Genomic DNA, 26,556 nt, shown 5'->3' with positions numbered 1-26,556 from the left:
CAGACAGGTCTGCGTCGAATCCCGACTCTATCAAGGATTTGCTGTGTGATCTGTGCAAGTCACAGAACCCCTCTGATCCTGTTTCCTCGTCTGAAGAGTGGGCTTAATAATCTACCTTCCTCACAGGTTTGTTCTGACAAACCAATAAGAAAATTCTCCAAATTTTTGACATAATAGCCAGCCTTTACTAGAGACTACTTGGGCAAAGAGGAGTAAATTCAAAAGGAACTACCTTTTGCAGGTGGTGGAGAAGGAAGGCAGAGAGCTGAGGAAGATAATCGCAGTAAGAGGCATACTAATGATGATATTAATAATGAGAGCTGGCATTTATCGAACACTTACTACGTGCTTGACACCGTGCTAAATACTTTGTGAGCATGGTTTCACTTAATGCAGCATCCCCATGAGGGAGGCCCTGCCTCTCTCCCTGTTTTGTAGATGATGATGCTGAGGCTCAGAGAGCTTCAATGACACAGCTAGCAAGGAAAGGCAAAGGCTGGCTTTGAGCCGAGTCCTCCTGCCACTCGGCTGTGCTGGGGACAGAGTCCACCTATAATTCTAGAAGGTCTGAGCAGAAGGAGCCCTCAGATGTCATCTAGCACAAGCCCCTCATTTTTTGGATGGTAAAACAAAAGCTCAGAAGAGACAGTGACCTGCACAAAGTCACAGGTGCGGAGATGGAGTTTGGAGGATGTAAGAGAAGACAGCCCATGCCAGACATTCCACAGTGGGCCAGTGGCAGCATCCCCGGGACTGTGCCAGACTCATGGGGGCATAGGCAACCAGGTCCCCACAAGTCCCCAGTTGCACACTATGGTCGTGCCAGCCAGGCTGAGGCCCCGGAGGTGGGTACCGCGGGCCTGGCCTCTGCAGAGGGCTGGGTCACCTGCACTGTGAGGGTCACTGCCGCACCAGGCCTGGGCCTGACCCCTTCTCCAGCTCCCCCTCCTCTCAGGACCACCCACTTGCTCAGTCACTGAACAGAGACTGCTTGCCATGGTCACCTAGCCCAGTCTCTCATTGTGGAGACAGGAGACAGAGCCAAGGAGCCAGAGGCAGGGTCTCACTGGGAACCCCTCCTGGTTCACTACTCTGTAGCCGCAGAGCCTGAGAGCACTCCTGGGGAGTCTGGGGGGCTCCGAACTGGCTCATTTTCCTCTCTCCCCACCAGTCTTCTCTCTCTCTCTGTGCTTCTTGCTCTGTCTCTCACATTGTTTATCTGCTTCCTTTTGTTTCTGATATTTCTCTCAGTTTGTCTCTTTGTCTGTCTGTCTGTCTGTCTGACTCTCTCTCTCTCTCATCAGAAGTCTGGCTGGAGTTGGGGTCCCAGCCCAGGGATGGGGTGGGAGTGGAGGTGGTCGACTTTGGGTTGGTCACCCCTGGACTCTGGTCCTCACTCTCATCACAGCTGGCTTTCTTCGAGGCCAGGACTGGGTGATGGTGTCGCTGCTCCCGCCACAGTCTGACGTCACGCTGCCGGGCCCCGCCAGACTGGAGGGTGAGCCCCAAGGGGACCTCATGCAGGCACCGGGCCTCCCGGGCTCCCCTGCACCACAGAACGTAAGTACCTGGCACCCAGGCCTGGGCTAAGGCCTCCTGCGGTCTGCCTTGTCCCTTCCACCAGCAAAAGAATGTCCAATGACTCCAAGATCCAGAAATGTGCAGCTGTGGCCCCCTGCTTATCCACTTTTATCTGGGGCTTTCCCAGCACAGGGCTGTAGATCCATCCTACTTGGGGCACCCCAGGTTTGGGAGCAGTGTGCCCTCATCAGATTGGGGCTTCCAAGGGCAGACTATGTCTCCTCCATCATTTGGGGGCTCCCCAGACCTCAGCCACAAACTCCTTTACCCTAGCACAGAGTAGGGTTCTGGTCCAGCCTCCACTTACAGGCTCTCTACTCTCTGTCCACCCCAGAAGCATGCCGGCTTCAGCTGCTCATCTTTTGTGCCTGATGACCCTCCAGAGAGGGCACCGTCACTGCCCCCCCACAGCCCCAGCATCGCGTCACCAGGCCCCGAGCAAGTCCACTGCCCAGCTGGCCCTGGCCCGGGCCCCTTCCGGCTCTCAACCTCAGACAAGTACCCTGGCTTCGGCTTTGAGGAGGGCCCAGCAGGCAGCCCTGGGCGCTTCCTCAAGGGCGGCCACGTGCCTTTTCACCCATACAAGCGGCATTTCCATGAGGACATCTTCCCCGAGGCCCAGACCGCCCTGGCCCTCGATGGACACTCCTTTAAGACCCCAGGGGCGCTGGAGGCCTTCGAGGAGATCCCAGTGGAAGTAGGGGAAGCTGAGGCCTTCCTGCCTGGCTTCTCAGCAGAGGCCTGGTGCAACGGGCTCCCCTACCCCAGCCAGGAGCACAGCCCCCAAATCTTGGTGAGTACCCCCTACTCGCCACCTACCCCCGTCCCAGTTCCCAGCAGCCTACAACCAGTCCTCTGAGGTCAAACTCGCTGCCTTCCTTTCCAGACCTTTCCACTCAGGGTCAGTGTGCACAAGAGAAGCAACAAGCTCAGAGCGTTGGAGTCTCTTGGCTTCATTCTGGGCCTCCGGGTCAGCTGGGGAGAGGATGCCGACCTGGCCCGGCCCGGCATGAAGGGGGCCAGGTGGGGAGGTCAGGTTAAGGAAGCTGGCAGCTTCCCAGAGGCTCCTGAGTCAGGATCCCCAGTGTGTGACTTCTCTCTGATTGTTAAATATGAAGAATCCCCAGCCAGACCTATACGCCCATATGCAAATGTGAGAAGAAAAACACATTCCAGAGGCCAAGAGAAAGGGTATAGGGAGGAGCCACATAACACAATATTCTCCTCTCTAGCATCAGCATACAGAGTTGAGAGAAGACTTAAGCCTCCTCATAGGACGTTCTGGCTCCCATTCTTTGCCCAGAGTGGGGCCTGAGTGTATTCATAGGAATACCTTGAAAGCACCTTGGAATGTCAATGTGTCCTTCCACAGCCATACCCAAGGAGCTGTGCGACCTTGGGCAAGTCACTTAACTTCTCTGAGCCTCATCTGAAAAGTATGGTTAACAGTACCTGCCTCATTGGCTTGTTGCCTTGGGAAGAGGAAAGCTAAAGGGAGCTTTGCTCCCCACTGCCCAGCTCTGATTTGGAGGTCCCTGAGGTAGTGAGCACTGAGTGGGCTCAGCCTGGGCTGCGCCTACTCCAGATGCCCACCAGCCCTCCTCACCTCCTGCTTTCAAACAGACTCCCATTCTGTCCCCAAGGTACCCCCAAGAAAGGCCTATTTCCCACGCTTGGAAGATAGAGACGGGGTTGTGCATCTACCAGGTGTGGCCAAGACCGGACCTGATTCTGGTTCTGGGGCCCTTTGATGGCCTCTCCTCAGGCCATCAAACCTGACAGCAGCTCACAGTGAGGGCACCATCATATCAGCTACTTCCCCCTAAATGTCCACTCAGTGCCAGCCCCTGGTCACTGTGCCAGATGCTTTCTTTTGAGTGCCCCATTTAATACTCATGACAACCCTCTAAAAGAGTTCCCACTATCCCCATATTGCAGATAAGGAAATCGAGGATCCATAGAGCCAAATGACTTGCCCAAGGTGTCCCTCGGCCTGTAAAAAGTGAGGCTGAGACTTGAGCCCATGTCCTCACCCTCCCTCACGGTGGAGAAGAGCTCGGTCCCCGAGACCCACAGCTAGCTGGTCAACTCGCTGGGTGACCTTAGGCACGTCTCTTCCCTGCTATGGGCTTAGCCCCATCATCTGCCAAATGAGGGTGTTGGACCCAGTGCTCTTGGCCCTTCCAGGCCTGAGATTCTATGATTATGGCAGTCTCTGCATCAGCAACCCCAGGGCACACCCAGAAAGCACTCACAGCTGATCTGACCCCCTGGGCCCAGATGCTGATGCCCAGGGTCCCTGGTGGTAACCCCAGGAAGAGTGGCCCGCTCCTCCTGGCCTTGTACCCCTTCCAGGACCCAGCTGCATACCCTTCCTGTCCCTACTCATGGGCGAGCTCTGTGCTAGGCTCTGGGGGCTCCACGTGGGGCTCACGATCCACAGGAAGTCAGAGTCTGGTCACACCAGCTGCAGGTTCCCTGTGCCAGAGAGAGACGGTACCATGGGCCTCATGCAGACCAGCATCTGAGTAGACTTCCTGGAGGAGGGAGCAAGGGCTCCGAGTTGCAGGTGGCCAGGAGACAGAGCAGAGAGCACTCACCAGCCCCCTCCAGAGAGCCTGCTGCAGTTTCCTTGGGCTTTGCAGAAAAGGAAGCAGCAGGCCCTGGGGGCCCCAGCTGGACTGACCTGTCTGGCCACTTCCGATGCTCCCCTCACCAGGCTCTGCAGTGGGAATTCTGGAGCTGCGGCCTTTCCCGGGTGTCCTTCGCAGACCTGCTCTGAGAGGCTGGGGGCTCTGAACCGGCAAGCAGGCTTGAGGAGTGGGGTCTGGCACTACACACTCGTGCATCCCCGGCCCTACCGCAGCCTCAGTGACTGACAAGTCTCCCTGACTTCTCTGGACAGCCAGCCTGAGTGTCTCACCTGCAGTGAGGTGGTGGGTAGGGAGCATTTTTGGTTCCAGCCCCAGCTCCATCACTAGCTTGCTGAGTTCCCTCAGGAAAATCCCTGCCCTTCTCTGTTCTCTGTGTTCCAGGAATAAACTTTGAGGTAGGAAGAGTAGGGGTTGCTTTTGTGTAAGGTTCAAGATACTTAAGAGAGGAAGGAAGAAAAATAAGGCCGAGACTGGTCATGTGCTTTTTCCTTCCAGCAGGGTTCGGAAGTCAAGGTCAAGCCCCCAGCTCTGGAGAGTGGTCCTGGCATGTACTGTTACCAGCCCCCCTTGCAGCACATGTACTGTCCCTCCCAACCCCCCTTCCACCAGGTGGGTCTGGGGCAGGTAGGCGTGCTTCCACGGGATCTCAGGATATTATGTGGGTGTGCGGCGTGTCGGTGTGTATGTGAGAGTGTGTGTACACACCTGGCTGGGTAGATAAGGGCAGCAAGGCCTTGAACTGCAGGCTAAGCCATCCTGAGTAGGGGACAGCAGTTCATAGGGAGGGATGCAATTGCCCTTCTCTAGGGGTGGTCTGGCTTGTCTGAGACCCTGGCGGGGCCTGAGAAGTCTCAGAAAAAAGAGTGGGGTTAAGATTGGGGCAGGGCCCAGATGTGAACCAGAAAAGGAGGGAGGAGGGAGCCAGACAAAGACAGAGGTAGAAAGGAAAGAAGTGTGTAGGGTGATCCATAAGGCCTACTGGGGCAGAGAATAATGGGCTCCCATCTGGGTCAGCCACCATCTTGCTACGTGGCCTTGGCCTCAAACCTCCCTTTAGCCTAGACAGGGTAGGACCAGGTGTGAGGTTAGGGGACCTTCCCACCTGGAGGCTCCAAGTTCCCATCATCTTTGGCCCTTTCCACCTTCCCCACACCACTGCCCAGCCTCAGCTCCTCCCAGATCTACAGGATGCCAAATAATTACCCCACACTGGCACGGATGGAGGTTTTTTTTAAAAGAGAAAGAAAAGAGCCCCAGAGCAGCCAGGCTGCTCCCAGGAGTCACCGGGCAAGACGGAGCAAGTGGCTGCCCAGCGCCCAGCTCCATCCACCTGCAGCCTGGCACTGAGACAGGCCCTGCCTGTGGAGCAGGTTCTACTCCCAGCTTTTTGGCATTGGTCCTGTCTTTGGCCAAACCAGGGAGGCAGGAAGGTGGCGGGTGAGGGGAGACGAGGGGAGGTCAGACTGCTTGCTTTGTTGGGGGGGGGGGGGGGGGGAGAAAGAGATGGGGGGAAGCAGAGGGAACACATGAGGGGTCATCCTCACTGCTGTGAGGAGCCTGGCTGGAACGGCCAAAGCCACCCTGAGGCTCATGGTCTGACCCAGGGTAGAGGGTGTCCCTGAGGCAGCCTGGCCCATCAGGGACTGAGCTACAGCAGGGCTAAGGGGCTACCAGACCTTAAATGGCTTCACCATGCCCAGCCCTGCTTTGATGCCCTCTGCATTCCGCACCCCCTCCTCGAACAAGATGGCCGCACCCAGGGCTTTATGGAGCCTACAGAGAGGGTGACTCAGGCACTAAGTGCCTCTTGGGTGACCTGGAAAGAGCACTTCGTCCTACAGCAGATGGGGGAGTCAGAGTCTCCTACCACCCCCCCCCCTTGCCCCCATAAAACACCATCCCTGGCACCGCCGCCACTCCCTTTGCTGTAAAACCACCTCCTACCCCCACCTGCCCACCACCGTGACCAGCCTTTTCAAAGAGCCACTGAAACTCGTAAAAGGTGGCAGTGCCCAGCAAACGCCCAGGCTGGACATTGCACTTCCAGCCCCGCCGCTCCCAGAGATTCAAGGAAGGCCACGAGCCCCTGCCTGAAGGAGGGCAGGGGCCAGGGCTGCCCCCCACAATCTCTAGCCCAGCCAGGCTGCGTCCCAGAGTACCTTGAGGGCTTCAGAGGAAGGAGCTGCACGAAGGGAGCTTTGAGGCCTCTGAGATCCTGAATTCTGGAATGTGGATCTCCTCACAGGCCCTCTGATGTCCACATCCTTGGCCAGCTCCCTCAGATAGCTCTGCCATTGGAGCCCATGACTGTGGGTGGTAGAGCCCATGACCAGGGGAAAAATAATCTAGCCTCAGCTCCCCCTCTGGATGTCTGTGATGGGGGGAGGACCCCCTCCTTGGGAAGACTGGTTACCATGGCAACCACTCTGCCCCTTTGACCTCTACAGTACTCACCAGGTGGTGGCAGCTACCCTGTACCCTACCTGGGCTCCTCACACTATCCGTACCAGCGGATCGCACCCCAGGCCAGCACCGATGGGCACCAGCCTCTCTTCCCAAAACCCATCTACTCCTACAGGTACGTTTCCCAGCACCCCTGGCAGGGAAGGAAGAGGGGTGAGAGGACTCCTGGGGAAACTGAGGCATGGGATCCTTGAGGTATAAGGATGATGGCAGGGGGTAGAGGTCATACCCAGTGGGCTTCCAGAGAAGACCCCACTGGAGAGGGAATTCCTGCTTGGGGGCAGGGGGATAGACTAGGTCACCTCTGACCTCTTGTCTAAACCTGCAGAGCCATTTCTGTGGCTTGACTCTGCAGATCTGGCGCCCTGGGGTGAGCCCGCTGAGTTCTATGCTCCTGGGGCCCAGGGCCCGGGACTGAGAATTTAAGTGGGGTGCTCGCCCCCTTTCCCCTCCCTCCTCAGATGCAGAGAGAAGCCCCACCCCAAAGCTCTAGTGGAGATAAGTGAGGGATAAGGGCTGCGGATGCAGCTTAGTTATCCAGGATCTGCCAGATCCGGTGCGACTTCTCTGGGGCCAGGGTTGTAAGTGCCAGGCCAGCAGCACCCAGCCCACCCGGGAGGCCTTCCATCTGAACTTTAATTCATTCAACCAACAGTGACACTCGACCTCCTGTGTGCCAGGCCCCATGTGGGCCTGTGTGAGCTCAAGGGGAAGAAAAGAAGCTTAAACATCAGCCAAGAACACAGAGAAGTGGTTTGTGGGAGGCAGGATGATGTGCAGAAGGGACACACGCAATCCTTAGAATCCAGCAGATTGTTCAAGTCCAGGCTCTGGAATTTACTAGCTGCGAAACCTCAGGCAAGTTACTTAATCTCTCTGAGCCTCTGTTTATTCATCTGTAAAAAGAAAAAAAGAACAGCAATATTCAGGCCTTTGGAAGGATTAAGTGAGAGAATATGCCTAGTACATTGCAGGACTCAAGAAATCTTGGTTGCCTCCCTTACCATCCAATATTCATGCAATTGGCTGAGGGCTGACTATTAATGACAGCTTCCATTTAATGTGCCAGGCATCATCCTTAATCCTCACAACTGTGAGGTACCTATTATTTTCTTCACTTCAAAGCTGAGGAAACTGAGGCTCAGAGAGGTTAAGGTACTCACCCAAGGTCACACAGCTAGTGAGTAGCTAAGCCAGGATTGCAACCCATGTCTCTCAGATTCCATAAGACCCTCCTTGTATATCTGTAATTCCTAGCTTCAGTGGATGCTTTCTCATCCCTTCTCCTTTCAACCTCATAGAGCCTCTCACCCATTAATTCTGCAGCAGCTTATTCCTCCTGGACAACTCTAGCCAGGGCAGGGCAGGTAGTGGGGGGACACTCTGGGCTTTGTCAGAAATTCAGACTCTCAGGGGCTTTCTCTGCCTTCAGCATCCTCATCTTCATGGCCCTTAAGAACAGTAAAACTGGGAGCCTTCCTGTCAGCGAGATCTACAATTTTATGACGGAGCACTTTCCCTACTTCAAGGTGAGCCCAAGATTCACCCCCACCCTGCTACCCCCAAGTCCTGGGCAAGCCAGGCCTCTCTGGAGTCAGAGGATTCAGCTGAGTGGTGGCAGAAGACTTAGAACAAGAGCCAGGAGAGGGTTTCCCCCAACACTCTTCCCTTTGTCTCCACTGAAGGACAGAGTTCCATGTGGGGAACAGAGAGCTCAAGGTCACACAGCAGGTTGGAGTCAGACCTTATGCTCGGGGAAGGTGGACATGTCAGTCTTGTTAGGTTTCGGGGAACATCTACCTACCCCGAGTAGGGAGAGAGAGCTTGGGAAGAAATGAGAGACTGTCCCCACCCCTTGCCCCAGGATGCTATAGGGCTGGAGGCATTTGGGTAGGAGCTGGCCGGCCCAGGTGACATGGGATGCTGGAGCCGCAGAGCCCACTGCCTTCCAGGGAGATCCTAGGATCTGCCTCTGTGGGTGGCGGGCTCACCGGCAGTTCTCCCAGAAAGTGGGTGTGGGCTTCACGGTCTTTGAGTGTCCCGGGGAACTGGCTGGCTCACCTGACCTTCCCCTGTACAGGATCTAGTTCCTGTCATCCACAGAAGGGGCTTCTGCGGGTTCTACCGGACTCCCTCCCTAGAGGCAGGACAGATGCCCTTCTTTCTAGATGGGCAAACACATCAGAGAGGGGGATCCTTCTGCTCTAGGTCATACAGCAAGTGGGAACAGTTTCTGACTCGAGCTGTTTGGCTTTATACACCACCCACTTCCCTTCTCTGCCTGCCTCCCAGACCCTCCAGCACAGACCCTTCCTCCTGGGGTGGGTGCAGGGAGATCAGAGTTTGTGTGTGAGGAGTGCCCTTTCCAAGGCCTGCTCTGGGTGGATGCAATCTCGTCTGCTACTCAGACAGAGAGCCAGAGCTGAGACCCAAGTAATCCAGAACTCAGCTGCCCCTGCCAGTGGGTGACTCCTGGCTCCACTATCTTCCTTATGACCTGCCTGGGGATAATGTGAGGCTGATATCCACACAAGTTTGTACTTGCTGAGCTGCCATCAGATGAGGAGTGGGCAAGATGGCCAGAGTGGTCCAGCCAGGAATGGAAAAGTATGGTCATCCACCACCAAAGGTTCTGGAAGGGAGAGGAGGCAGGAGAGTTGTCTCTGGGATTCAAGAGGCATCAAAGCCAGTATCCAGGCTGCCCCTATATCCCAGCAGGTCAGGGGACCAAACTCTCCCTAACCCCTAAAGCTTTGGGAGGGTCCTCTAGGCACTTCAAGGGACCAGGCCAGAGAGAGGTTAGTGAGGGCTCTGCCATGCTCCTCTCGGCCCTTCCTCCTTGCCAGCTCCCCGCCCAGCCCCCAGTTCCTCCCTGCATCTCATCTTCCTGGCTTAATTATTTTTCCTGGGAGCTGTGTAATCCCTGTTTTATGGGGCTGAGGAGTGAAGAGGTCTAACAGCTTTTTTTTTTTGGTTGTTGTTCTTAGCCAGTTGCATCACTCCCTCACTCCAAGTTTACATTTGACTTCAGAGAGAAAGCATCTGTGAGGGTGGGACAGGCCCCAGATGGTGACACCAGCCCTATGGGGTGACTTGGGCAGGGCCCTTAACTAAGGGACAGAGTTGGAGTCTGTGCTCTGTCACTGCCTTCCTGTGTGATCTAAGGCCAGGCTCTTTCTGCTCTGGACCTCAGCTTCCCAATCTGTAAGATGGTCAGGTTGGACCAGTTGGCACATAGATTCCTTCCAACTCTGGCAGTTCCCCTCTGACCCACCTAAGGAATTAGTTCAAAGATTCCCTGCCCCCTCTATCTCTCACTCCCCACCTGAAGGTCGTTTTTCTGGGCAAGGACAGAATGGATCCTGAGGTGGGCAACACTCATGCCTGAGGCAGCTGAGGTGGGCGTCCTGTAGCCCCATGAGTCAGGGATGTGGGACTGGGGAAGTGTCCAGCCACTGGACATAATTGCTGGTGCTGACCATCACTCTTCCAAACAGGAAGTGGCTGGGGTGGGGGCTGCCCTGGCATCCCAAAGTCACAGTTTTATGGGGCCATAAAAGGTCCCAGTGCCCATTAACTCTGCCCATCCGGTGACATAGCCTTGACTCCTAGTAGGGACTGTCATGCGAGTTGAAGGTGAATCCCCAGCTGCCTGGTCTGGTGGCTCAAGGATCCTCCCTTGTGACCCTGGGAGCTTTGGGGGTCATATCAACCAGCTCCCTGCCCCAGGCCGGCTGCTCCTGAGAAAGGCTCCAGCAGCTCCTGCCAGCAACTTGCAGTGACGCTGGCATCAGGGGGTGATTCAGCCTGGCTGCTCCCTGGGGCAAGTGAGCTGGGGAGGAGGGAGTGGCCGCCCCTCATTAAGCAGAAACTGTGAGCTGAAAGGGAGAGGGGCCAAGGGGTGAGGGTGAAGGGGCCCCACCGGCCAGAGCAGGTGCCCGCAGTCAGCCCCTGCCGGGCCCAGGACTGTCACGGAGCCTGGAACCGAGCTGAAGGTAGGGGGACGGGGGTGCCCACTGGCTCCCCAGCCACTGCCTCTCACCCAACTGAGTCAGCCTAATGGTTTTTACAACCCTCCCTGGGCACAATTACTGTACTGGTGGCATGACCGGGCCTCCTAATGGGTGTTTATTCTGTTGGCACGAGCACCCCCTGCCTGAGGGCTGGCCTCCCTACCAGTGCACTCCCCCCGGGTATACTCATGTGAACACTCACACCCACACATGCATACAATCATGGATACCCACATACACACCCAGAGAAACTTTCTCACACACACTTGTCCTCAGGGACGCACACACCCTCATACGCAGAGGGATTCACAGACCCAAACCCAAGAGACAAGCTCACACCAGGGAGCCACACTTACCGACATGTGCATGCTCATGCACATAGCTTCTCTCTCTCTCCCAGCAAAAACCAGATATACACATAAACATATGTGCAACATGAGCACACACCCAAACACTCACCAACCTCACCCGTCTTTCTTTTCTCCTGGGTTTGCCCCAGTAGGGATGAGGCAGACTCAGGAGAAGAGCATTCCATTGTTTCCCCTAATTCCCTCTCCAAAGCTGGCACCAGAGACCTCAGAGTAGTGAGCTCCCTTTCCACAGAGGGGTCCAAGTACAGACCTGAAGACCCAGTGGGGAGTGGTCCAACTGCAGATGGGGGACAGGCCGGAGGCCTCTAGCACCTACCAGGCCTCCTTTTATGACTCCTCTTGACAATCCTCTGGAGGGGCTGCAAGGGATGGTGGTAGGATAAAGGCAGATTCTAGGTGAAAATATCTGTAGTCACAGTTCCTGCCCAGCCCTTCCCCACCACTGAAGAGTGCCGAGCGTGGACTGGGGGCTGAGGATGACAACAAGCCCCAGAGTGGGGGCAGTTCTGTGCCCAGAGGGCAAAGGAGTTTTCTGGAGCCCAGACACAGAGCCGGGTCTGGCTGCCTGACCCCAGCCTGAGTTCTCCTCTTGCTCTGCTCCGGCAGACAGCACCCGACGGCTGGAAGAATTCTGTCCGCCACAACCTCTCTCTCAACAAGTGCTTCGAGAAGGTGGAGAACAAATCAGGAAGTTCCTCTCGCAAGGGCTGTCTGTGGGCCCTCAATCCAGCCAAGATCGACAAGATGCAGGAGGAGCTACAGAAGTGGAAGAGGAAAGACCCCATTGCTGTGCGCAAAAGCATGGCCAAGCCAGGTGAGGCTGATGGGCCATGCAAGGGGGGTGGAGCCCGGGGTACCCACGAGCCAAACAAGAGAGAGAAAAGCTGAGCAAGGAGAGTTGATGAGTAAGATTTCAAGGCTTGGGGGGTGTTATGGGAAAGGGAGGTTTCATGGTGTCCTTCTCTCTTGGGCCTTTTCAGAAGAGCTGGACAGCCTCATTGGAGACAAGAGGGAGAAGCTGAGCTCCTCACTGCTGGGCTGCCCACCCCCTGGGCTGGCAGGCTCTGGCCCCATCCGGCCCCTGGGACCTCCAGTTGGGCTCTCCCAGCCGCTGCACTCAATCCACCCAGCTCCAGGCCCCATTCCTGGCAAGAACCCCCTGCAGGACCTACTTGGGGGGCATGCGCCCTCCTGCTATGGGCAGACATATTCGCACCTCTCACCGGGCCTGGCCCCTCCCGGACCTCCGCAGCCATTGTTCCCGGAACCAGAGGGACACCTTGAGCTGCGGGCCCAGCCAGATGCCCCCCAGGACTCGCCTCTGCCAGCCCACACCCCACCCAGCCACAGTGCCAAGCTGCTGGCTGAGCCTTCCCCAGCCAGGACCATGCCTGACACCCTGCTGCCAGATGGAGACCTTGGGACTGACTTGGATGCCATCAACCCCTCTCTCACCGACTTTGACTTCCAGGGTAAGCTGAGCTTGGGAAAGGGGAGGTGGGACAGGACTGGAGAGGTATATCTGGCAGCGTGGCCCATCCCCTCCAAGTCTCCAGGCTACAGCCTGCTAGCTGCCAAGTTTCTGGTTAACTAAAGCAGAGAAGGCCCAAGCTGGCAGGGGTTGTCAAGAGGCAAAGAGAAATGTCCTTGCCCCCATCTCCCTCCTTCTGGTACCCCTGAACATGTTCCATCTGACCCTATCATCAAACCACTCTGAACTCTAGGTAGGCTGGAAAGGGCCCACTGTTCCATTCCATACTTACTTGGTTGTGAGTGACTGATAGTCTGAACATTCCCAGAAGTGGCTGCATTTTCTCAGAGTCCATCTTTTAATGCAAAAGGAGAGAAAGCTTCTCCCTTGAAGAATGTAAGGTCTCAGAACTAGGCAGGTCCTGGAGAGATTTAGGGATAGGAGTCTGGGGACAGGTTCCATCTGTTCCATTCCATCTGGCCTGCTCCATCTCTGCATGAGAGATGCCAAGCCCACCCATTCCCATTTAAATTCCAGTGCACCCCAGGCCCTGGTACCGGCCACAGGAGGTTTGGAGGAAGGTGCAGACCCAGGCCTCAGACCCTCTGTATGAACCAGGGTAGGAGACATCCACAAGCCGGCGGAGGCAGCCGACTCTCAGAGAACTCCCAGTCTGATGGGGAGATAGCCCAGGTCTTGGGAAGCTATTGCTGGAAACATGCAGCTAGCTCCTCACTCCCATCCAGAAGTGGGGAGCAGGCTCAACAGCCTCAGAGGAAGCTATAGACATATGGGCATGGTAAACACATACTTGAGCCCCTACTAACTATCAGGCATCCTGTGAGTCGCTTTACATGTACTCTCCCATATGGGCCTATAGGACAGGAGGGATTATTAAACCCATTTCACAGAAGCACAGGGGTTAAGTAACTTATTCTAGGGCGCTTAGCTAGAAAGAAGGAGTTAGGATTGAAACCCAGGCAGCCAAGTTCAGTCCAGGGTTTAGTCTGCTCCCTTTGTCCAGACCCTGCAGCCTGATACAAGAGGCAGGAGTGCCAGGCTCTGGCCTGCCGTGATGCAGGACATACAACACAAAGAGGGGATCAGGTGGCAGCCCTATTTGCTCCCTGGGGTCAGTGTATTCTGGCTCTGCTCCTGTCCCTTGGGCCCTGCAGTAGAGAAATCCCATGGAACTGAGCCCGACCACCTCATTGGGTCCAGCAGTGCATTTTGGGAAGATCCTTGGTCTGGGCTGCAGACCCACCCTCCTGGGGAGCCTGGGCAGGAGCCAAGTGAAGAGCTCCTGGGGCTCCCTCCCCAGGCTAACCCCAGGGTGCACAGCATCTGCATCAACCCTTCCAATAGGCGCTCTCAAATCCTTGACTCTTTCCATCTCCTGAAAAACCAGCCACAGAGATCATCTGGGTTATAGCTTTCAGACCATCCTACACGGGAGGAGGAATTAGAGAGGTTCGGCAACTGCCTGGGATCACAGCTCGTGCCAAGGGTCTGACCCCATCAATGTTACCCCAGTGCTGCTCTCATGAGCAGCTGGAGCCATGGGGTGGGGGGCAGCCATAGTTCCTTTTCTCCCTCCCAGTGATGCCTGTTCTCCCCACCACCTAGGAAACCTGTGGGAACAGCTGAAGGATGACAGCCTGGCCCTCGACCCCTTGGTACTGGTGACCTCATCCCCAACGTCATCTTCAATGCCACCACCCCCACCACCAGCCCTCTGCTTCCCCCCTGGATCCTGTCTGACAGAGACAGGCAGTGGGGCAGGCGATATGGCACCACCAGGCAGCGGGGGCTCCGGAGCACTGGGTGACCTGCACCTCACCACCCTCTACTCGGCCTTCATGGAGCTGGAGCCCACGCCCCCCACAGCCTCTGCTGGCCCCTCCGTGTACCTCAGCCCCAGCTCCAAGCCTGTGGCCCTAGCATGAGCTATGCCTGCAGCAGTCTGGCCTTTGCCTGGCCTGGAAGTCCCAGCTGGTCACCCACGTTGGGCTCACCTTAAAGGTCAAAGAAGGAAAACAATCCCTGTCCCCTATGCCACTAAGCCAACTTGTCAGCTGGCACCTGGAGGGGTAGAGGACACCGCCAAGGATGCTGCCCCTCACACATTCCTGCCATCTTGCAGGCCAGCTCCTCACTGAGAGCCACCGAAAAGAGCAAGTGTCTGAGCAAGAAGAAAACACACTCTCCTTTGCTCACACTTATCCACACTTAAGCCCTCATGAACACGTGCACGCACACACACACACACACACACAGTTATTCAGGCAGACACCCATCCACATACCTTATATCCCGAGGAATCAGAACTACATCACTAAGAGCTGGATTTCATTTCTGGGGCAGCTGAGAGCTGAGGGCTTTGGTTACCGAAAGCTCAGGGCCCCCATACCAGGTCCAGGGTCACCCTGGAACCCTATTCTGATGTCCATGTTCTCTGCAGGCCTGGCCCCCTCCACGGCATGATCTTTCCCAGAAGTCCCCTGTATTTATTCTCCCATCTTCCTCCCAGCAGCCCATCCAGGAGAAGGAGATATGGAGCCTCTCCCCTAAGTTGTCTGTGGGCCCCCCAGGGGGCTGCTAGTTAGCGGCACCTGCTCTGCCAGGCTCTACCCATCCTCAAACATACATTCTATCTGGCCTCCCCCAGGGTGACACACAGGAGGGGCAACATCCACCCCAGGACCAAACTGAGCCCAAGTCCGACACAAAGTGTTTGGAAAAGCCTTGCCCTCGGAAACTTGAAAGTGTCCTTTTCCAGCCCTGGGTACAGGAAGGGCCCCTCTGGGTCACTACCGTCTCACTCCTTCCCTATAAGAATTTCATGTAGTTTAGGTCCCAGCTTACTAATTACTTCTGTCTCAGGCAGCCTGGGCATTCAGGGAAGAGAAGCCTGGCACAGGCTGGTGGGGGAGCACCCAGGCCCCCTTTCTTCGACTGCTTGGCAGAGCCAGGATGCCCCCAGAGCTAGTGGGTGTGGCTCAGTTGCCCACCATGCCCTACCTGAGAGCCCAACTCCCACCAAGTGGGAGCCTCAGCCTACCCTGGGTCTGGGGGTGACAAGAGCCCCCAGAGGTTGGCCCAGGCTCAGATGAGGCACAAGCAGATCCCTCAATGGCCTGTCACTGTCACCTGTCCTAGAACAATAAAACAAGTGCTACCAAGACTTCCTTTCTGGACCTCCCTTCCCTGGGCAGAAAGGTCAAGCCACACTGACTATAGATGCCTTGGGCCTGTAATTTCACCTCACCTAGAACTGTAAGGTTTCTATATCCAAAGAGTGAGGCATTTAGGACTTCCTGACCAGCCCAGGGAGGATGAGAGGGCAGGTGGGTGGGGCCTCTTCCCAGAACTTCCACAGGAATGTGAGGAAGCAGCTGTCCTACCCAGAGAAGGGAGAGGATGCTCTCCCTACACACTCCTTCCTTCTGAGATCCACCCTTTCCCTCCTTGACCCCTCATCTCCTCACACAAAAGGAGTCACTTCCTGTCTAAGCTGCGCCTTCTTGCCCCCCATCTTTCCCTGGCTGAGGCTCTGGGTTCCACAGGTGACGTGAATGGAGCATAACCTGATGCTGTGTGCACTGCTGGCCCTGGAGGGTGGTTTCTGGAGGGTCAGGGGCCCACTTGGTCCCACTTCAGACTCACCTCCCAGGTACCACCTCCAGGCAGGCTGCTGTCACCAAAGGACAGCCTGAGAGGCAGCCCAACACTCTGCCTAAACAGGGACAGGCAGATGTAGGAGCCAAAATCACACACATGAACCTCAAGTCTTGGAAGAGCCACAGGTGGGGCCTCTGCTTAGAAAGTTCCTCCAGTGGCCAGACCTAGGGGCTGGCTAACACATCTATCTGCCCCAAAGGACAGCTCTGCTGAAGATCCCATAACTGAACCCAGCCTACATCAGAACCCTTCCTCCCAGAGCTCTAAGGCTGGATCCAGGGCTAGAAGGATAGGGTGGAGTCGGCAGTAGGGGAAGGCATGGCCAGCCAGAGCACCCAAGAGAAAGACCCACCTGCCCCAGCCCAGCCCTGGCTGTACAGGAAGGAAGCAAAGGCAGTCAAGCCCCCAGGTGATGTTGCCCCCCAGCTCTGACCAACCCCAGGCCTGTGTCTTGATGCCCAAGCCCCCAAGGACAGGGCAAGTGTTTCACAGAACTTTACTAGGGTCCACGTCCTTGCCTCAGACCCTCAGACTCTGGGGGCTCAGACTAGGCAGTGGGCAGAGGACATCCCCAGAGGCCCTCAGTCAGACTTCTGTCCCATGGGCCCATTCAGCACAACGACAACCAAGCTGGCCCCCATGCAAGTAAGATAGGTGGCAAGCACTCAGGACTCTGGGTCTCAGGTTTGTTTGTTTGTAACCAGACTGGTCCTTAGATTTAAAACTGTGGAAGCAACTTAGCCCCACATTCCTGCTGATATGCTGCCCCCTGCTGGCCATCCCATACCAAGTGTTCAGCCACCATCTTAGTGTGAGCAACAGTTTGAATGGATCCTGGGTCGGGAACTCCCCTATTTTGGGGAAATTAACCTTTTTGTTCAGGGGCTCTAAACCTGAGAGTTATAAAACTGGTTAGAATTCATAGGTCCACGAACTTGGATAAAGAAATTACACTTCATTTTCATTCATCTCTACCTCAAATTCAGCATTTCCCTTGATTATGAAATGTAAGCAACAAATCACAATAGCTTTAGCAGAATCTGTGCCTTTGTCATTAGGGAGAGAAATCACAGATGTTTTCATATTACATTACAGAAACTGCAGAATAGATATAGATAACTCTGTCTATAGGATTACAATATATTTTATGTACATAAAAACCTTATTGTCCATAGGCTTCAGCAGACGATAGTAAAGTGGTCCATGACACACAAAACATAAAGGCCCCTAGTTGCCAGGTGGTGGGGAAGTAGAGGCTGGCTGTTAGGGGAGGGGCCGGGCTAGGGAGGAAGGCACTGGGGGCTTGAGACAACAGCACTTTGCCAACTAGAAGGGAAGCATCTCAATAATATCCAACAGGTTAAGCATTCCCAATATGCATCCTGCAGGCCAGCCCAGGTGGGCATGCGCAGCGCGTCTCCCTGTAGTAGTTGAATTTTCCTGCTCAGCCCAGTGGTGGGGTCTTTATGACACCTGTGAGGAGTCAAAGCAAAAATATCTGGCCGACTTCAGAGACAGAATCTGAGGTCCAGATCTGGCAAGGTCGAGATGGACCTTCAAGGTCAATAGCTCATCATCATCAGAGCCAGGACTAGCCCCACCCCATCCTGTCTTCCTCCTCCTTCTACTGCCCAGGGATCCTCTAGGTTCCTAGGGAAAGTGCTAGGAACCAAACGCAGCAAGTTGTACCATTAGCAGCAGGACCGGTACTAGAGGCATGAAAACTTACAAGGAGGCAGGGGGTCAAGGCTTTTCCCAGCCAGGCCTCCTCCAGGTCCAAGGGACACAGGCCTCTCTGGGTGAGTGCCAACCTAGTATCTGCCCCAGGGATGAGGACCTCAGAACAGGGACGTCCCTCCCTGTCTGAAGGTGGAAATGCAGCAGGCCCAATCCAGAATCTCAATCCGATTCAAGTTAGCAGGGACAGTGAAGACTGTTAGGAGGGTGGTAGAAGGTGCTCTTCCTGACAACTAGGTAGGCCTAAAAGTCCCTCTTGCTCGCTATGCCTTCTCTGTAGACTTGTAAACCCATAAACAACATCTCCAACTGCAAATATTTGTATACCTACACAGTCTCATCGGCAAACCAACCCCCCGCTCCCACCCCATGCCCCTTCCTCACCTTTCTGACAACTAACACTTCCTGACCACTTGCTTCTTGCTGAAATTCTTCCTTCCCTTAGCTTCTAACATAGTCTGCTCCCACCTCTCTGGCTGCTCCTCCCATCTCCATCACTAGTTCTCTCCCTCTGCCATGCTCTCAAACACTTGCTGGCCTTCCCTAGGGTTACACACTCATTCAGTGACCCTGAAGTGAGTGGTGTGGACTATCAGCATTGAGTGCTCCATTAACTGGAAGGCATTTGGCATTCCTGCCTCCTGCTCCCTAGACACTAGTAGTGCCAGTTGGGGACCCCATAACAGCCACCATCACAGCTTCAGCAATCACCTTTGTGGTCAATGACCTCCAAGGATCACCATCTCCAGCCTTCATCCCCCTCCTGGTCTCAATGCCTGAATTTCCTGTCTCCCCCTGATCACCTCCTTCAGGACATATGCACCACACCACAGCAGGTCCCAGCCTGAGCTCATCATCTCCCGCTAGCCCCCACTCTGATCCAACTTGGGTTCCCAAGCCCGGTGACAGCACATCTATCCACCCCAACACTCAGGCCACAAACCAGGGATTCAGCCTTGATTCCTCCCGGTCCCCAACCCCCTTATCCAATCAGCCACCAAGCCTGGAGATTTTGCCTCTTAAAAATTTCAACTTCATCTATTTCTCCCCATTTCCATGGATATTGACCTAATTCATTTTCCCTTCACCTCTCACTCAAATTCCTACAACACTCTCCTCAGTGTCCCTCTGCTTCTAGTATGTTAGAGCATGGACTCTGGAGTCAGACTGCTTAGATTCGAATCCTGACACTGCCACTTAATAGCTGTGCAACGTTGGCAGGACAAGTTAACCTCTCTGGGCCTGCAATTTCTGTAAAATGAGCATAATAGTGCCTTCCTCAGAAATGATTGTGAACATTCTAAGGTAACACATGTAAAGCAGCCAGCCCCGGGCCTGGCAATCAATACACATTGGCTATTACTAGTCTCACTCTTTCCAATCCACCCTTCAATCAGCAGCCAGAGAGAATCTGATCAGGTCATTCCTGCCTAATCCTCCGTCTTCCTCAGAAGCTCCAACAGCTCAACTACAAGGCTCCACAGATCTGTTTTCCATTCACAGTGTAAATATTCAATTTCTTGAATACATCTGATGAATCTCACCTCCAAACTTTTGCTTTATGCTGTTCCCCATGCCTAAACACTCGCTCCTCCATCTCTTCCCGTCAGTCGACCTGAGTTCTCAAGATCCTGCTACAACGCTGCCTCCTCCAAGAATCCTCCCAGAACCCTCTAAGCAGGAAGACTCACTCCCCTGCATGCCCAGCCCCTTATTCAGGGACAGGTATTTGTTCCCTGTGTCTCACTCATTCTAGAATTCCCAGAGTTCAGCCCAGGTCCTGGCCTCCAGCAAGGTCTCTGCAGGACCCAGCTGAATCCAGCACTTCTAGGCCTGAGGGTTAAGTTAATTTCTCGGTCCAGAGAGGGCGGGCACCGGGCACATTCAAATTAGGGCCTGGATCAGTAGGATGTGAGCTCTCCACCTATCTCAGTTCTTGAATTTCCTCCACTAAGGGACTTAAGACCTCATCTGGGTCTGGGGTAGGGCTGGAGGTGTGTGTGGGGGGGGGTGTTATATGCATGCTGGCCAGGCCAGGGGGCTCCCCAAGGTAGCTGAGGGCAAGGAGATGGCTCTAGGCTTAGCTAAAGTCCTGTCCACCTTCTCTCCCCGAGGAGGACTTCTCTCTAAAAACACAACCTAGTGGCCTCTGGGGGTCAGGGAAGGCGAGGTAGAGAACAAGGGCGTCTCCTCTACACCTTCCCTCCCGCCCTAGAGTTGAAAGCCTGTGTCCCAGCCTCTGTTCTGCCAGCTGGCTACAACTTTGGGCCAAAGCTTCCCCTCTCAGGACCTGGGTCTCCTTCTTTATCAAAAGAAAAACGTTTTCCAGCTGCAACATGTACTAAGTGCTGACTCTAGATGCTGAGTGCAGAGTCAGGGTGCAAAGGATTAGCGGACAGGAGGACTTAGGTGTCACATTATCGCCTGCCCCCCTCCCTCCCACACACACATGCTGGCCCAGAACCAGAGAACAGAAAAGGAGAAAGAGTTTATTGAAAACTATATACAGTTGGTCCAGCCCCACCTCAGGCTGCAATCTGGGCCAGTCCCTCCCACACCTCAAGCAGCATCTGAGCCCCAGATGGTAGAGGCTGGGGCCAGGGCCCAGACTCCCTTGGGAAGCTTGGCAGCCAGACCCCACTTTGGATCTTTATCTGTGAATTTAAAACTCTAAACAGCCTGTCGGTGGTGGGCAGGGGACAGGGAATGGGATCCTCCCTGCCCAGACCTAGTCAAAGCTGGATGGGGAACATTATTCTAAAACTTGGGCCCAAGAGGCCCAGCTAGGATGGCCTAAAGTCCTGGCTGCTCCTCTCACAGGAGGCCTTCCTGGACATGGAGACAAACAGCCCCCCTACCACCCTACCCCACGTGCCAGGTCCCATGGGCTTCACAGACTTGGTCTGGGGACATCAGGCACCCTCCCTCCCGACACTGACTCAGGGTCCAGGGCTCCTGGAGCATTCCTCAGGCAGGGATTGAGACTCCTGGGGTTGAGAGGTGAGTGTTGGGGAGGTCATGGCTGAGGGCCCAGAACCCTCCGGTGGCAGGGGTGGTTTGGGGGGTCAAGGCGTCCCACTGTAGGAATAGTCTGCTTTGTTGTGCATCACCAGCCGGTCATCCACGAAGTAGAAGCTGTCAGACTGTGTTTCGTAAGGGTGATGGATCATCTCGTTGACTGCAAGAGAGGCCCAGCCAGTTGGGGTAAAGGTCAGAAGCCTGAGCCGGGCCACTACAGGGGCTTCAGGACTGGGGGACCCAGACAAGCTGAACAACCTCAACAAGTTCCCCCAGTCTCTCTGAGCCTCAGTTTCCCTATAAGTGACACAGGAATGGTGGCCAGACACAAAAGAGACCCAGAGTGGGAAGAAAGGGGATCAGACCCACAGGTACTCCCTCCCCACAACTTGGTCTCTAGTAGGAGATCCCCTCCCCCACCTCCCATGAGGCCCTGCCCACGCACTCAGCTCCTCAGAGAGAGGGGGGAAGTCATAGATGTGCTCGCAGGTGTTCTTGCTGCTGGGGATGCAGAAGCCAAAGTGGAAGTCAAAGCTTTTGAGTAGCTGGTTTCGAAAGTAGTGCCTCTCTATCATGCGGAAGTTGTTGACGGGCTTGTCTCCCACTGTGAACTCCACCCTGAGCAAGAGAAGGGGGTGGGGCTGAGCTTAGCCTTGAAGTCAGTCAGCCAAGCTCAAGACAAACTGCCCCAAAGAGAAGCTCAGTAAGAACTCAGGAGGGGCTCAATCTCACCCTCACCCTCACCCTCACCTCCAGCCCTCACCCTCAGCCCGCAGCAGTAGCCCGGTGACTCACGTGGCTCCCACCTGCCTCAGGCGGAGGAAGGCAGGCGTGAACTGGTAGCGGACAAAACGCCCAGCATTTGGGTCCAGGTCCCGCCGGTTGATGGGCAACCGCTCTGTAATGCACCCCAGCCAGGGCTCAGTGGGCTTCTGGCTGGGACCCATGCCCACCCAGGGTTCCACCCCAGGGTCCCCATCTGTCTGAATTTTTAAACACTCCCCAGGAGATTTTGATGCACATGGAGGGTTCAGACCATTGGCCAAATGAATGGTCAGCCAGTCACCAATTTCAACTGAAATTCCCAGGGCCACAGGAAGCACAGAGGCCTGGGGCCTCTGGGACTGCAGTTCCCAGGGAGGCCTGCAGAGGGCAAGTTCGCAGGCATTGAAGGCAGGACTGTCCTCCCAAGATGTCCAACCCTAGAAACAGATGGGAAGGAGGCGGCCCAGCCCCAGGTAGAGGCCCCCTGCCTAGTGACACCTGGGAATGCTAGGGTCCAAGCCCCACCTCTGCTCTGGCTCTTCTGCAGCCTGAGGAGTCCCTGGGCAGCCCAATTCACAGCTCTCGCCCACCTCCCTCTGTCAATGGCCCACCCAGCCCACTCACCCGAGGCTGGAGGCTTCTTGATTTCAAAGAGGACAGTGCCTGAATCCATGTCCCGAATCTTGAACCTGACGAAGTCAATCTTGTAGATATTCTCCTCAGGGGAGCACAGGTAGTCTAGGGGAGACAGGTGGCTGAGCTAGGAAGGGGCCCACCCAGAAGCCCCTGCTGCCATCCCAGCTTTTGCGGAACCCTGGACTAGCTACCACTTTCTCTGATCCTCTAAGGTCACTGCCTTCCAGCAAGAAAGAACTGAGCCCCTGCCCTGGGGAAGCCCCCACAGTGTGAGGGAGACATAGCTCTGCCACTGGGATCCAATGGGGGATAAACAGCTCCATCCCAGTGGCCTCTGGGGTCAGGGAGGGGGAGGGCAGAGAAAGGTGGAGGACAAAGCCACCTCCCCGACATTTTCCCTCCCACCCTGGAGTTGAGGGCCCTTATTCCAGCCTTTGCTTTGCCAAGGCTAGCTCAGTGACTTTGAGCCAAACAGACCTCCAATCTGATGGGGAGCCCCAACATGAGATGGGAGATACAGCCCTGCCTTTGGGAACTTCGTTCCAAAGGGAGTGACACAGCTCTGCCTTGGGAGAGACACAGTCCTTCTCTGGAGAATACCCTACCCTCATCCCACAGCTGCCCCTGGTGCTATATCTAGGTGTCAGGAAAGGACTGTCCCTGACCTGGGTACTCTGGGGCAGGCGAACAATCCCTTCCCTGTTCCCGCTCGGCCCCTCCCCTCCCCATAAGCAGCTTATACAAGCCCAGTTCCCTTAAGCAGCTTAGCCAAAGCTCTGCTGACTCAAGCCCGGAACCTAGAATATGGGGGGAGAGAGGGCCACTTTTGCTCCCATTCCCTGTTGATCTCCAAATGGGAGGAAGTCTTAGTGAATGGAGGGAACCCTCTCAATGGTCATCTACCCAGTCTTGACTCTGAACCACCCCTCAAAGAGAAGAGTACGGGCAAAGCCAGGAAGAGGGTGTAGCAGGTGCACATGGTGTACATTGGGGTAAAGGGAGTCCTCAGGCGCAAAAGAGGAACCAGGAACAGCGGCAGCCCCGCCTGAGGAAGCTCAGGAATACCAAGGCCTGGTCCAACCCTCAGTGCTCTTGCAGCAGCAACTGCAAGTGATCAGGGAGGCCCTGGCAACAAATAGGAAGGAGCAGAGAGGGAAAGTGGGGGCTCTGGTGCTATCAGCCTGCAAAGTATCACATCCTCCCTATAGAGGCCCGGAAATCACCCTCCAGGCCCCTGGGCCACCTCCATTTCCCCTGGGGCAGGAAGAGGAAGTGAATATAAAATCACTCTCTCTTCCCCAAGCCTGGGGCAGCTCCTTCCAGGAAGCCCTCCTGGTAGCCACCTGGCACCTTGGGGCCCAGCAGGGACTACACAGGGCTTAGGGAGGGGCCTGAGCCCTAGCCTGTCCACCACAGCCCACGGTGGCGAGAGACAAGGCAGAGGAATGGAAGTCAGCAGCCCCTACCTCACCCTCTACACCCCTTATTTTCACAGAAAATAAGCACTAGTCCAAAGATGTAGAAAACAGGCACAGGGCAGAGGGAGAGGAGGTAACAGAATTGGGAGGAGGATCCTCACTGCCCAACTCCCAGCTCTCAGTAAAGCCCTCTCTTCTTCCCCCATTCTCCAACTTTTGGAGTCTCTCCTCTGGTTTGTAAACAACTTCTTGCAGTCTGACCTCAGTCTTTTCTATTGCAAACTCAACCTATCAACCTCTCTGACTTTAGAGGAAGTGAGGAACAAGGGCTAGGGGATGCCCATGGCTCAGGACACCACAGCCACTCCCTCTCTTCTGCCAGGAAAGCAAGGGACCTGGGACCCAGGGGCAGGCGAGACAAGGGGCAGAGTGGCAGAGGGTTCAGAACACAACTGCTCCCTTCCCCTCAGCCACAAATAGCTTCCTAAGCTGGATTCAGGGCCCAGTAATCCAGGAGTAGCAAACCTCAGATCTGTGTGATTAAGGTCAGAAGAGACCAGAGGGTGCCAGGGCGGAGGGCCTGGAACCCTGTTCTCAACTTCTACAGAGGAAAGAGCTCCCATGACACTCCTTCTTCTACACATCCTCCACAGGTGCCCCACCTCTAAGGGCTATGAATTTCCTCCAAATTAGCAGACACATGGTGGTTCATGGGTTGGAAGCCCCCATAGTTGCAAATAATCTAAAGTTACCTGCCTGACCTCCGGACATCCTATAAGTTCTGCCCCAGAGCTAACCTGAATCCTAAATAAATCCTGCTGTTACCAATCACAGCCCAGTTGGCGCAAACATCAGAGTGGTCCAGGCCCCCTCCCTCTACCAACGCCTGCTTAGGCAAGGCAGCTCAGTTCTCTACGAGCTCAGCCAAGAATGGCTGTTGCCTGGCTCAGAGAGGAGGGAGAAGTTGGTCCGCCAGGGACCCAGATGCACAGGCCTAGACCTGCCATCATGGTCCCCTCCACAGCTTTGTCTGGCAGCCCTGGGCTCTGGTACTCCCGCAGCTCCAGAGCTCAAGTCCACTCCAGCACCTGCGCCCAACCCCAAAGACAGGTCCCAAGAGCTGCTCCCACAGAGGGAGCCAGGGCAGCGTTACTGATGAATGAGGCCAAGGTACAGGGCCACTGCCTCTCCAAAGCCTCCTGTTTTTTGAGGCTCAGCCACTGCCTCTGCCGCGAGCTTCTTAGCGCTGTTCCCTGCCTGTGGTAACCTTCCCCCCACCCCTGCCCTGAATGCCTAGTTGTCTGCCTCAGGGCAGCAGCCATGAGCAGTCCTGTGGGGCCCTCAGCACTATTGACAAAAGAGCCCTATTTACAGAGCAGCACAGCATGCCAGGCAGTATGCAAAATCAGAGAATTTATTTTCACAGTAGCCCTGAGATAGGTGTCATTATCCCCATTTTACAGATGAACATGCTCAGAGAATGAAATTACTTGCCCAAGGTCACAGACCCAACTACATGGCAAAGCTGGGACTCCAACCCAGGCAGTCCAACTCAGAAACTCAACCAGTAGAGACTAGCCTTCCCAGGAGAGGGCAGGCCCCAGTCCAGGCTAAGGGGGGCATTAACCCACTCCCTTGAGAGAGCCAGGGCCAACTCACTGAAGCTTTCCGCTCAGGTCCTTTCCTGGGAAGGGGATGGCCTCAGATTTCCTGGGGAATCCAGGATGAGGGCATTAAGGTCAGGGAGATCCGAGGGTCTTAATGCCACCTAAGGAACTCAGCCTCGACTTAGCCTCCAGGGTGGGGACCAAGGACAGAGTGCACTCAGTCCCCCTCCTCATTATTGCAGAGAAAGTCCTCAAAGGGCTCTGAAGATTCCATGGGAAGGGGTCACAGTTGCAGCTGCTACCCCACCTCCACCGTGGGAAAGCGAGATGGACTCCTCAAAAAGGAAGGAGTGGAGTGGAAATAAATCTTTAAAAGGGAGAGGAGGGGGGCACAGGGAGATTAAGAGAAAAGGGAACATGGAAGGCTTGGAAGCAGAAGACTAGGGAACACAGGCAAGGGGGACCTGAGTGGGGGATGGGAGGTGGGGGGGAGGGCGGGAAAAGGGGCGGGGGCCGGGGCTCCGCGTGCCTCGAAGGCCCCCTCCCGCGCTCTCCCTCCCGCCCTCAAGCGGCGCTTCCTCGCTGGTGCTCACCGCCGGTGATCCGCTGCAGCCCCAGCACGTCCTCCGGCCCGATCGGCTGCTTCCTCTGCAGCGGCCCCGGCCTGGGCCCCGGGCCTGCCTCCGGCTCCGACTCAGACCCGGATTCGGATTCCACCTGCGGCTGCGGCTCCAGCTTGGGCTCCACGCTCGGGCCCGAAGCCCCTGGGGTGGGCTCCGCCCCAGTCCCGGCCCCGCCGCCGCCCTTCTTCACCTTCATGGCCTCGCGGGGCCACGGCTCGCCTGCTGCCGCCGCGGCTGCCTGAGCCGGCTGGAGCCGCGGGAAGGGGGAGCGTCCGCAGCCCCACCCCCGGCCAGGCCCCCAGGTACCGCTCCGCCCCCGGGGTGGGTCCGGCACTGGCCCCGCCCACGCTGCCGAAATGCTATTCGTCCAGGCCAGGGCGAGCCCCTACCCTGGCCCTCGTCCGTTTTTTTTCTGGCAGGTACTTTAGGGGGTCCTGGCTACCTCTTCTCCTTACTCGCTGTGCTCCAGCTAGTCTGCCCGTCTCTCTGCCCCTCGAGCGACTTCCTGACTCAGGGTC

The 26,556-nt window shown here is 55.8% G+C and overlaps 2 protein-coding genes across 12 annotated transcripts in view; one reads left to right on the top strand and one right to left on the bottom strand.

Annotated features, from left to right (window-relative positions):
- FOXN1 (forkhead box N1) overlaps positions 1-15,738 on the top strand; it is a 28,042-nt gene extending 12,304 nt beyond the window's left edge. For 2 of the 10 annotated variants that reach the window (XM_046677759.1, XM_046677760.1), the window contains exons 2-9: positions 1,429-1,560; positions 1,916-2,374; positions 4,731-4,859; positions 6,683-6,813; positions 8,131-8,227; positions 11,689-11,896; positions 12,063-12,554; positions 14,180-15,738. In XM_046677759.1, coding sequence (XP_046533715.1) covers positions 1,438-1,560; positions 1,916-2,374; positions 4,731-4,859; positions 6,683-6,813; positions 8,131-8,227; positions 11,689-11,896; positions 12,063-12,554; positions 14,180-14,499 — 1,959 coding nt within the window. In that variant the 5' untranslated portion in view covers positions 1,429-1,437 and the 3' untranslated portion in view covers positions 14,500-15,738. Of the gene's footprint in view, positions 1-1,408; positions 1,561-1,915; positions 2,375-4,730; positions 4,860-6,682; positions 6,814-8,130; positions 8,228-11,688; positions 11,897-12,062; positions 12,555-14,179 lie in introns of all 10 variants that reach the window. The other 8 variants (XM_046677757.1, XM_046677758.1, XM_046677764.1 and 5 more) reach the window with 7 other exon arrangements.
- On the bottom strand, positions 7,160-26,303 carry UNC119 (unc-119 lipid binding chaperone). 2 transcript variants are annotated; one of them, XM_046677770.1, is made up of 5 exons: positions 26,009-26,303; positions 22,379-22,492; positions 21,785-21,887; positions 21,435-21,607; positions 7,160-7,594 (listed from the first exon to the last, which is right to left on the bottom strand). In XM_046677770.1, the coding sequence occupies exons 1-5, from the start codon at positions 26,232-26,234 to the stop codon at positions 7,587-7,589; spliced, it is 624 nt and encodes a 207-aa protein (XP_046533726.1). In that variant the 5' UTR covers positions 26,235-26,303; the 3' UTR covers positions 7,160-7,586. The 2 variants fall into 2 exon arrangements, with proteins under 2 accessions (XP_046533726.1, XP_046533725.1); XM_046677769.1 differs by lacking the exon at positions 7,160-7,594 and adding an exon at positions 20,445-21,149 and having other exon boundaries at positions 26,009-26,296.
- Positions 26,304-26,556: the final 253 nt, after the last annotated feature.

The sequence above is a fragment of the Equus quagga genome, chromosome 11 (assembly GCF_021613505.1).
Source record: "Equus quagga isolate Etosha38 chromosome 11, UCLA_HA_Equagga_1.0, whole genome shotgun sequence".
Lineage (NCBI taxonomy): Eukaryota > Metazoa > Chordata > Mammalia > Perissodactyla > Equidae > Equus > Equus quagga.
The sequence above is the reverse complement of the archived record's forward strand: the minus strand, read 5'-3'. Positions and strand labels throughout refer to the sequence as shown.

Coding starts and splice junctions, on each gene's coding strand:
- UNC119 (XM_046677769.1), bottom strand. CDS start 26,234: ATGAAGGTGAAGAAGGGCGGCGGCGGGGCCGGGACTGGGGCGGAGCCC. Junction 21,608..21,784: donor CTGAGGCAGGTGGGAGCCAC/GTGAGTCACCGG, acceptor TCTCTTGCTCAG/GGTGGAGTTCACAGTGGGAG. Junction 21,150..21,434: donor CCCTCTCTCTGAGGAGCTGA/GTGCGTGGGCAG, acceptor CCTCTCTTGCAG/TCAACGAGATGATCCATCAC.